This window comes from Sinocyclocheilus grahami, unplaced genomic scaffold (assembly GCF_001515645.1).
Source record: "Sinocyclocheilus grahami isolate Dianchi unplaced genomic scaffold, SAMN03320097.WGS_v1.1 scaffold896.1, whole genome shotgun sequence".
Lineage (NCBI taxonomy): Eukaryota > Metazoa > Chordata > Actinopteri > Cypriniformes > Cyprinidae > Sinocyclocheilus > Sinocyclocheilus grahami.
Genome location: NW_015506075.1, coordinates 366,466 through 378,527, shown reverse-complemented (window position 1 = coordinate 378,527; position 12,062 = coordinate 366,466). Strand labels below are relative to the sequence as shown.

At 34.8% G+C, this 12,062-nt stretch overlaps 1 protein-coding gene across 2 annotated transcripts in view; it reads right to left on the bottom strand.

Moving 5' to 3' along the window:
- Positions 1 to 1,839: 1,839 nt before the first annotated feature.
- mboat2a (membrane bound O-acyltransferase domain containing 2a) overlaps positions 1,840 to 12,062 on the bottom strand; it is a 71,358-nt gene continuing 61,135 nt past the window's right edge. For both annotated transcript variants that reach the window (XM_016248880.1, XM_016248881.1), the window contains 6 exons: positions 8,212 to 8,404; positions 7,622 to 7,725; positions 7,473 to 7,537; positions 7,244 to 7,376; positions 6,046 to 6,197; positions 1,840 to 3,210 (listed from right to left, as the gene is read on the bottom strand). In XM_016248880.1, coding sequence (XP_016104366.1) covers positions 3,063 to 3,210; positions 6,046 to 6,197; positions 7,244 to 7,376; positions 7,473 to 7,537; positions 7,622 to 7,725; positions 8,212 to 8,404 — 795 coding nt within the window. In that variant the 3' untranslated portion in view covers positions 1,840 to 3,062. The remainder of the gene's footprint in view (positions 3,211 to 6,045; positions 6,198 to 7,243; positions 7,377 to 7,472; positions 7,538 to 7,621; positions 7,726 to 8,211; positions 8,405 to 12,062) is intronic.

Genomic DNA, 12,062 nt, shown 5'->3' with positions numbered 1-12,062 from the left:
GGGTTTGCTTGTTCACTAAGGGCCACAATCACTTATTTTGAATAACCATTAAAGACCAACAAGACAATGACAAACAACCCAACTGAGATGGCTGATGGACATCAAATGCACTATATTAATAATAATAAAAATAAAAATAAAACTTACAGTAGTCAACACCGTTTCACACAGCTTTGGGTCATTCTTTGTCGAATCAGTAGTTGGAGATGGTATTGAAATAAATGATGACTGAACTAAAATGTTACAGATAAATAAGGCCTAAAAAATATGCCTTTACTATTACTTGGGCCTTAACAAGATGCTAGGCTGTATTTAGCTGAACATTATCTGAACAAAGGGACAATGTTTACACATAAACAGCAATGAACACACATTTAACATCTTTCTATGGATGAAGCCTGTTTACAATATATCCCTATAACACTGGAACACCGTCCTGATTCTTCTTTGCTGCTATAATGAATTTAACATTTTGGGCAAATTAATCCATTAAGCACATACTCTAACTGTTGAGTAGCACTGAGGTTTCTTGCATTGCTTCTGCAGTTTTTCTAAGTTAGCTCTACCTCGACTCATTCCTACCAAAAGTGCAAATAGGGAGGGAGTGAAAAATAATTCATCCCAAAATCTCAGTAGGTAAAAATAATGTCAGCTTAAGACCAAATAAATGACTTGTTTTTTTAAACTACAAACCTCTCGCCCTGTTGTAAACCTGTACAAATAACGTGATCTTTTTGTGCACCTCATGTGATTTGGCACTTTGGACATTTGAAACAAGTTTTGCATTGAGGTGCTAGTTAGTACACTGGTCACTGTGGGACATATTGCCTTTGGGCAGTTAAAACAATTCATTAAGCAAAATCTTTATGAAAAAGACAAAAAGGCCAAAAAGAGAAATTATACAGTATACATCTGGATGTTTCCAGCAGAGTTGCTGATTATTAAGCTTCTTATTGGTTTTGCAGTAACTAAAACTGTTGGTACAGGGCTGTAATTCATCATGGTAATTCAATACAATAAGACGTTAGAGAAGTGTGCTTACGAAACCACAGGGGGCTGGTTCAGAGCGTTTTCTCCAAATGGAGGCTGGTCAACTTCACGCCCATAAATGTTTTTCTTGTTACTGAACTTGCTTAGTTAACAAAAAATCCAGTGAGACTCGCTTTGGTTAATGCTTTAGTCCCTTCAGCCCTTCATTACTAAATGAAAACAAAACAAAAAAAACAAAACAACTAACATGTAGAGTCGCTTTGAACAAGGGATAAAACATTTGGTTGAAAATAAATATCATATCAAAAAGTAGATTCGGAGGAATATGATGAGGTCTGATTTTCCAGACACTTGAATCAAATGAGCAAGGCTCTCTGAGGCCTTCTGGAAGATCAAAGTTGAAGAAACATTCTTATATGAAATCACACAACTTGCAGGTTTCTTTAGGGCCCAAGAGTATTGATGTATTCATGGGAGAGAAAAAAAAGATATTAAATAAAAGTTGAAACTGCATGTATTTGATTACTGCATGTACAGTACACTACCAGTAAGAAGTCAAGACTTTATTATTACCGTTTTCCACATTTTAGAATAATAGTCGTCAAAACTATAAAATATCAAATGGAAATATGCAGGCCTCTCTCATCTTTTTAAGTGGGAGAACTTGCACAATTGGTGGCTGACTAAATACTTTTTTGCCCCACTGTATGTAGTTCCCAAGCATGCTGAGCACTGCTGTTGGCTGCTTTTCCAACACTATGTGAGGCAAAACAAACAAACATAACATTAAAAAAAAAACAAAGAAAAAAAAGATGGATAAAAAAAACAAATAAGATGGACAAAAAAGATAAATAAAAAAACACTTATTAAAACTACGCATTTTAGTTTTAAGGAATTACTATGTTGGCACAATTTATAATCATATTTACTCATTTCAAGCATACACCTTTAGATCAACAGGTTTTTAAGATCAAGAGAAACAAATCAGATTTGTCCCAACTTTTTGCTGGTAATGTACTTAAATACTGAACCACTACAAAATTCTGACTATTGTTGATGTGATAAGAGCATTAGCACTGTTTGCAAAGTTTTTTCCATTAACATGCACCTAAGGAAACAATACAGTTATTGCACTTACCATATCTGTCTGTAACATAAAAACACAAACAAGCTGTGGTATTGAATATTATTGAACTGTCTTCTGTTTTCTCCAGATGGGTTCTATGTTGCGGGAGAAACACAGATGTTAGAGGAAAATCTAAAATGGTCTAAAACAAGACCTGTGCGCCCTGAGGAAACCTACAACCCATTAAAAAGAAAGAGCATTAATATAACCCTTAATCCAACCAAATAAAAAAATTATAATAAACAAAAATAACTGAAAAATTATAGCAAAAATTTTCCAAATGACAACAGACTCTTACGGTTGACCCTTGTTCCAAAGATGTTGACAAAGGCTGAGAAAGAAAGCAGCAGATATGAACCTACTAGAAACCCAGAGAAATTAAGAAAGCATAAAGATGAAACAAAGGCAAGAGATAGGAACCTAAGGCCTATAAGTTTGGCAACACGCAACTGGTTTCTTACCATTTACCACACACATTTCCTTTGAGAAGAACTAAAAGAGAGGTTACTTTGTTAAACTGACAATGGCAGAAACCTTCTAGGTAATGTAGAAGTTGATTCCAGTGCTAGACTTCCTGCACTAATGTAGTGAATCAATAAGCCAACAATGACTGGTCCGTTCCTATGTAACACAATCCCCATACGAGGCTTCAGGCCCTAAATATATGGAGTGTTTAAGGCAACTTCAGATTAACTGGCAATGAAATCAATTATTCACCATTTTAATAATCAATCACCCAAATTCATATGATCCTATGAAGACTTTCTGTTTAAAACCCATCTCCAACAGGGCGACTAACGGTCTCTTTTCGCTGTATTGTTGCTGGAGTTTATGTCTCTGTCAGTGTCGTTGGATCTAAGGGAGGAAATGGCCGCCCTGTGTCTCTCAGTATTGATATCAGAGTTCCTCACAGCGCTGTGTGCGGGTCGAGCAGCCCTTCCTGCCCTCATGTGGCTTTCTGCTTCTGGTTGCAGTTGTTGTCAGGAGAGGAGAGACAGTTGTGTTCACTGGCCTGTTGTTTCGTGCGTCTGGACTTCACGGGTAAAACCAGCACCAGCAAGACGCAGAGCAGGTGAATGCAGCAGTACCACGAGCTGAAGAGAGCAAATGACACAGCACATTAGGAACTTTACTGTAGTTATGTGATTTTGCCATTTGTCGGAACTCGGATGGATGGATGGATGTGAAGTGAAGTGAAGTGAAGTGAAGTGAAGTGAAGTGAAGTGAAGTGAAGTGAAGTGAAGTGAAGTGAAGTGACATGTGGCCAAGTATGGTTACCCATACTAGGAATTAGTGCTCTGCATTTATCCCATCCTAAGTGCACACACACAGCAGTGAACACACACACACCGTGAACACACACCCGGAGCAGTGGGCAGCCTGCTGCGGCGCCCGGGCAGCAGTTGGGGGTTCGGTGCCTTGCTCAAGGCACCTCAGTCGTGGTATTGAAGGTGTTGAAGAGCGCTGTACATTCACTCCCCCCACCTACTGCCGGACCGGAGACTCAAACTCGCAACCTTTGGGTTTACGAGTCCGACTCTCTAACCATTAGGCCACGACTTCCACACGGACGGACGGACGGATGGATATAGATATAGATGGATGGATGGATGGATAGATGGATAGATATAGATGGATGGACAGATGGACAGATGGATAGATAGATGGATAGATATAGATGGATGGATAGATAGATATATATAGATGGATGGATAGATGGATGGATAGATAGATGGATAAACAGTCAAAAACACAATTATATTTAAGATGCACTCTCTGATGTCTTAGCATCAGTTTTGCTTTACAGATTAATTTGTCTTGTAGGATGTTTAGGTTTTTTTTCAGGAAAAAAAAATTGTAATCATTGCTGAAATAATTTTTAGCAGTGTAAAATTTAGGTTCATGTTTAAAACAATCAGAAAATACTTGTTAATAGTGAGAATTGGTTCTTAAACTGAAGTGTTGCCAATAATATAATATGTGGCCCTGGACCACAAAACCAGTCATAAGGGTCAATTTTTTGAAATTGAGATTTATACATCATCTGAAAGCTGAATAAATAAGATTTGTTAGGATAGGACAATAATTGGCCGAGATACAACTATTTGAAAATCTGGAATCTGAGGGTGCAAAAAAAATCTAAATATTGAGAAAATCGCCTTTAAAGTTGTCCAAACGAAGTCCTTAGCAATGTATATTACTAATCAAAAATTAAGTTTTGATATATTTATGGTAGGAAATTTACAAAATATCTTCATGGAACATGATCTTTACTTAATGTCCTAATGATTTTTGGCATTTAAAAAAATCGATAATTTTGACCCATAAAATGTATTTTTGGGTATTGCTACAAATATACCCGTGCTATGAATGGTTTTGTGGTCCAGAGTCACATAACATAACATAACATATAACATAACATAACATAAGATAGATAAGTATATTTATTTCTCCTCTTTCCTACTACTTGTTTCGCTTCTGTTTCAGTTTCTATAACCATTTCTTACTATGTGTAAGTAAGTTGTTGTTTTTTAGCATGTGTTTGGCAGTGTTCTTTTTTAGGATTACTGATAAACTGCTGTCGTTTGATTTGTATTATTTGTATTTGTTATTTATTTTAATTTGAGCTAAATTATGTCTGAATTTATTATGTCTGTATAGGTCTTTTATTAAGTTTTTAGTTTTATTTAATTTGAGTTATTTTAATACTTCAACAAACTAAATGTAAATGAAATAATATATATATTGAATTTATAAATGTGTATATATATATATACATATACACATATATATATATATATATATATATATATATATATGTGTATGTGTGTGTGTGTGTGTGTGTGTGTGTGTGTATGGTTGTACATAGTTGTTTATTTTGGTGTTTGGCTTAGTGTTATGTTAGAATCATTATTATACTCTTATACCTTTTGTTCTTTAATATTTTGAATTATTTTTAGCTTTATTTTTTGTTTTTCATTTAAATGTTCAAGTTTTGAAATTTTGTTGTATGCATTTGTCATTTTTATTTAATCTCTTTATTTTTAAAATGTGTATAGGTAGTATTTACAAAGTTTTAGCTTTTAGTTTTGGATCTGTTTTTAGTTGTTTTAATACTACAATTGATTGCTTCTGTTGTCCTCATTTGGATAAAAGCATCTGATAAATGACTAAATAAATAACATAACATAACATTACATAACATTACATAAAAAAGATTTGTTTTATCAATTTGAAAACATTTGTGAGTACAGTATTAAGACGAAATCTATGTTTTGGGGTTCTCAGGTCTCAGATGTTTATCCATTCAGCCATCTCTCCATATCTTTCCAACACAGTGTTGTTCTCACTGAGATGTACTGAGGTCCTCTTCACCTGAACATAATTTACTCTTTCCTGGGTTGAGCTCCCACAGCCTTCAATCTGATCCGCAGCAGCCGATCACCAATCCCCCAGCCTAATTCTCTCTCTTTAATGAAAATGCTTTATGTGTTCTTCAGGCAGACTCATTTAACAGCACTGCTCTAACAAATGACCATCATAGATTTCTTTTATCTCAGCAGAAGCTGTGAAATAAATGGTCCTCTGCCAGCTCATAAAGTGTCACCAGACTCGGGCCTGTAAAGCCATCTAATGAATGAGGCGAGACTGCGGCGAGCAGAGATCAAATCAGCCTCTCATTTTTACCTGTCAGCTTCACGTCTTCCGCTAATAACTCTCAGCAACAGCTCAGTGGTGCAGGTGGGTTTACGATGACTTTCTGACCTGCTCTTTAAAGCGTTTCACTTCTTTATTAATGTTTTATCACCGGAGCTCGCTCATAAACAATCTGGAGGAGCCTGTTGCATATTGATCGTCAGTCAGTGGAGGGGAATCTGTAATGGACCTGCCCTGGAATTCTCACATATTGGTGCAAATGCATTACTGACCTATAAAACTTTAGTGAAGGCCCCACTGCAAGCAGTACAAATGGCACAACAGTGTAACAAATGGCCATCTGTGTGCTGAACCACGTGATCACATCATACATGTGCTTGAGCGTGGCGGAGCCCAGGAAGTGTTGCCTCACATTGTGTCTTACCTGAAAAAGAGGAAATTGTATGACTTTAAAAGCTCAAAAAAGGACTTTGACAGTAAAATGTAACATTTCAAACATAAATGATCCTATTTTAAATAAAGTGTCTTCATTTTCAGATTAATAAGGTTTATAATAATAACAACTAGAAAGAAGAGAATTCTTGTTAATACTATACAGCCATACAGTAGCATTGAAAAGTTTGGGTGAGTATTTTATTGATTTATTTTAGTGTTATTTTGTTTTGTTTTTAGAAATCCATACTTTTATTAAGCAAGATCTGCATTACACTAAAGACTGGAGTAAATTCAGCTTTGTCATAAAATAATAAATTATAAAATTGAATAAATGGCATTTTAAAATATATTAAAATGTAAAAGATTGATTTGAATTTGTAATCATATTTCACAACATTATTGTTTTTACTGTATTTTTGATCAAATAAATGCAGCCACGGTCAGCATTTTCTAAATTTTTCAAAACCATTCAAAATTCTTACCAAATCCAAACAGCTGAAATCTGGAATATTGGTTTAGTCAGGTTATGACAGTAGATTACAGTGTTCGTGTGACATGTATATATTCATAATATCCCAATTCTGACTATTAAAAGAATCAATCTTCAGTAAGTGCAGTCATTTTTATTATATTTATATTTTAGAAGTCACATTGTTGATTTGAAAAAGTGAAACGGCTCTGGAAGCAACAGTGGATCATGCAGACAGTGCCGTGGGCTGAATAGTTTATAATCGGAGTAGCATTTTAAGATGGACTACTGCATCTAAGTGACCTACTTTTCTCTTTAGTTGGAGAGGCCTTGATCATTACCATGCGACAGAGGAATGGCGGTATTATGCAGCACACGACTAGATGAATAATAACCTCGACTGAGCGCATATAGTCTTTTTTCGATCCCTGCATGCCTCTGATTTATCATTAGAGAAAACCAATGTCCAATTCTTTCTATGAATGTAACAGTATTTTTCCATCAGAACTGCTCCCAATAGATGTGCTAACACTTCTTTGTGATATAAATCTGAATAGAATACTCACTGCCCGTGCTGCCATTGTTACAACAATGCCTGTGATGAAGGTCAGGTAATACCCTGGGTAAGCTCCGTGCCAGATGGCTGAGAGGAGGAATGTGGCCGCAGTCGGATTGTACGGGCAGCGCTCATAACACACTCTGCAGAGAACAGCAACAAAGCTCACATTGTTTCTGAGATTTCAGGAAGTACACACATGCTCGGTCAAGATTATTCCGTTTATTTCAAGCATTCACCTTTTCAACCAAAGTGCTGTCTGAATGTTCCAGTTATCCAAGAACATCTTGAAGCTGGTGGCGAACTGTTTAGGACATGAAGAGAAAAGATGATATATTAGGGTTTAGGTCGAGTGAGAAGACAAACTCTGTTTTTGTCTGTGTCTTACCTCAATATTGCGTATTCTTAAGTTTGATATTCTGTCCCATTTTGGGGTGCCATCTGTGTTATAGCCATTAAACCCGAAACCAGCTGCATTGTTGATGGCATCGGCTGTGAAAGAGTGAAAGAATCTAGTGAAAACACCATCGCAAAGTGACTGATGCATTATCTGATTCACTATGCCAAAAAAACCTAACTAGAAACAGGGCAACATGTCAGAGAAAATACCTTTTATGAACACAAGAGGGCAGTATTATATTTCAAAATGGTCTATGCTTACTATTATGCTGCAAAGTATATACTGTATTTTTGTTATTATGTGAAAAAAGCATGCATTATGCAATAAGAAATATATTAAACATTGTTGTAACATGACCTCATTAAACCACACTGAGTGTTTTATTGACTGAGTGGTAATAAAATGGTTATGCATTTTTTTTTTTCAATTTTATGCAAATATGTCATGGTATTTCGATTATGTAATGTGTCAGGAATAAGATTAGTTAAACAAATATTTCCTTCAGTGTGCTCTGTTCTGTTGTCTATATATGTATAATTGAATACGAGAAGAGCACATTGTTCATCTGTTTGACTCACCTAACGTCCATACAAAGTAGTATTTGGGGCGTAAAGCCAACATGGAGATGTAGAGGTACAAGACCTGGATGTAGAAAGGGTTAGAGGCCATAAAGGTGTTGTTGATGACGCGCTCCGTAGGGCAGGCAGTGTAGATCACCAAATAAACCATTAGTGACAGAGCACATGTGCACACTTTCTGGATCACATCCCTCTATAAGAACAACACAGACCATTGCAGAGAGTTAGAGCAATATCATTTATGAAAATGGCTTAAAAAAAAAAAAACACTAATTTACAAAAAAAATGTTGTGAGTGCCGTTCAAAGGTTTGGGATCAGTAAGATTTTTAATGTTTTTGAAAGAAGTTTCTTAGGCTCATCAAGGCTGCATTTATTTGATTAAAAATACAGAAATAAAAAAAACGAATTCTGTGAAATATTATTGCAATTTAAAATAATATTTGTGACCCTGGATCACAAAACCAGTCTTAAGTCGCTGTGGTATATTTGCAGCAATAGCCAAAATAACATTGTATGGGTCAAAATTATCGATTTTTCTTTTATGCCAAAAATCATTAGGATATTAAGTAAAGATCATGTTCCATAAAGATATGTTGTAAATTTCCTACCGTAAATATATTAAAACTTAATTTTTGATTAGTAATATGCATTGCTAAGAACTTCATTTGGACAACTTTAAAGGCGATTTTCTCAATATTTTGAATATTCTGCACCCTCAGATTCCAGATCTCGGCCAAATATTGTCAAATCCTAACAAACCATACATCAATGGAAAGCTTATTTATGCAGCGTTTAGATGATGTATTTTAAAAAAAATTGACCCTTATGACTGGTTTTGTGGTCCAGGGTCACATATTTTTAATGTTTTTGAAAGAAGTTTCTTAGGCTCATCAAGGCTGCATTTATTTGATTAAAAATACAGAAATAAAAAAAACGAATTCTGTGAAATATTATTGCAATTTAAAATAATATTTGTGACCCTGGATCACAAAACCAGTCTTAAGTCGCTGTGGTATATTTGCAGCAATAGCCAAAATAACATTGTATGGGTCAAAATTATCGATTTTTCTTTTATGCCAAAAATCATTAGGATATTAAGTAAAGATCATGTTCCATAAAGATATGTTGTAAATTTCCTACCGTAAATATATTAAAACTTAATTTTTGATTAGTAATATGCATTGCTAAGAACTTCATTTGGACAACTTTAAAGGCGATTTTCTCAATATTTTGAATATTCTGCACCCTCAGATTCCAGATCTCGGCCAAATATTGTCAAATCCTAACAAACCATACATCAACGGAAAGCTTATTTATGCAGCGTTTAGATGATGTATTTAAAAAAAAATTGACCCTTATGACTGGTTTTGTGGTCCAGGGTCACATTTCTTTTTTAATATACTTTAAAAAATAATTTATTCCTGTGAAGCAAAGTTGAATTTTCAGCATCATTACTCCAGTCTACAGTGTCACATGATCCTTCAGAAATCAATGCTGGAAACTGTTGTGCTACTTAGTATTTTTTGGGACCTTTGATACTTTTTCCAGGATTCTTTGATAAATCAAAAGTTAAAAAGAACAGTGTTTATTCCAAATTGTAATTTTGTGTTACAATATACACTACTATTCAAAGGTTTGGGGTCAGTAAATATTTTTTCTTTTTAGTTTTAAGACATTCAGACTTTTATTCCGCAAGGACCTGTTAAATGGATAAAAAGTGATAGTAAAGACTTTTATTGTTAGAAAATAATTCTATTTTGAATAAATGCTACTCTTTTAAACTTTTTATTCAAAGAATCAAAGAAAAAAGTATCACAAGTTCCAAAAAAAATCCAAACAAGAGTTTCAATACTGATAATAAATCAGCATATTATAATGATTTCTGAAGGATCATGTGACACTGAAGACTGGAGTAATGGCTGATGAAAATTCAATATTACTGTTGTTCTGTATTTTTTATCAAATACAGCCTTGATGAGCATAAGAGACTCCATTAAAAAGAACATTAAACATCTTACTGATCCTAAACTTTTGAACGGCAGTGTATATATTGAATGATTTGAACAGTGGTGTACGTTAGTAGTGTATCTTTTTTTAAGTGTCTATGAATATCAGTTTCATTATGTATCATTAGTATCTAAAAGCTCATTTTACTTTGCTATCATCAAATCACTGAGGAGCAGAAAGAGCTGGAGGGTAAATACAGCAATGATTCTGTGTGACAGGAAATTAATTTGTGAACGCAACCTCCTCAGGCTCTTGAGAAACATGCGAGCGAGCTGATTCACCAAACGCTTTTGTTTATGTTTGTCTATTGAGGATGAAACACATACATCACTGACAATATTTAATGAGGTCTGCGGCTTTTACTGGTTTACTTGGGTTAAAATGTTGCTGGAGTCCATTAAAGTGAGACCATTGTGAAACCCCTGAGGAGGAAATGCATATAAATGCATGCTGATCACCACAGCTACACTCAAAACAAACTCTCCACTCAGCAAGCCTGAGAAATATGAGCTCCTGGCCATAGAGGTTTTCATTCATTCAAATGACAAAAAAAAACTGATAATGCAATAAGGAAGTTTGTAGCATACAATGAAGTTCAGTTGAGTTTAAATCTAAAGTCTTCTGAGTGCTTCTCATTGTCCACCGAAAGTAGTGTTGTTTACCTCACTCAAAAAGCATTTCCTTTGTAAAATCTGCAAACTGGTTCTGACATTAGTCCTAATGTTGTCATTACTTTCCTGTTTATTTACATTCACATGTTCTTTTTGTTTAATTTATGATTGCTGTCCAAACATCCACTACTCATTTGGCTCAGTTTTTCATGTATAACTTGGGGTTTGTTTTGACTCTGTAATAAATAAAAAAGGAAAAATTATTATTAAAGGGGTAAAGGGGCTAAAACCGATTGTATTAAAAAAATCCAAATCAAAATAATAAATAAAAATAAAATACAAAAATACAAAAACATTAAACCAATATTTATATTTATAAACTGTACAAATAAAAAATAAATATTTATATAAAAAATATTTTAAAATGGTAATTTATTCGTATGATGGCAAAGCTGAATTTTCAGCATCATTACTCCAGTCTTTAATGTCACATGATCCTTTAGAAATTATTCTAATATTCTGATTCAGAATCAGAATGAGCTTTATTGCCAGGTATGTTTACACATACGAGGAATTTGTTTTCGTGACAGAAGCTTCCACAGTGTAACAGAATGACAGTGACAGAACAAAAAACACAGATAATAAAAAATTTAAAAATTAAAAAAAATAAATAATAAAAAAAATAAAAAATAGAACAAGTAAATAAGGAATAAAAAAATATAAAAATTGACAATTCTATGTACAGGTATATAATAATAGACAGTTGTATGTACAGGTATATTATGTGCAAACTGAAATGTAGACTGAGTATGAGTGTTAGATAAATAAGTGTATGAGTGAATAAATAGTGTGTGTTCCACAGTTATTGTCAAGTGTTCATGAGATGGATTGCCTGAGGGAAGAAACTGTTCCTGTGTCTGGCCGTTCTGGGTTGAACTTCCTCAGCTGGCGAAGGAAGTACAACCTCTGCTGGGCCTTTTTCACAATGGAGTCAATGTGAGTGTCCCACTTCAGGTCCTGAGAGATTGTGGTGCCCAGGAACCTGAATTACTCCACTGCAGTCACAGTGCTGTTCATGATAGTGAGTGGAGGGAGAGCAGGGGGGTTCCTCCTGAAGTCAACGGTCATCTCCACAGTTTTGAGCGTGTTGAGCTCCAGGTTGTTGAGACTGCACCAGACAGCCAGCTGCTCGACCTCCTGTCTGTAAGCAGACTCGACACCGTCCTGAATGC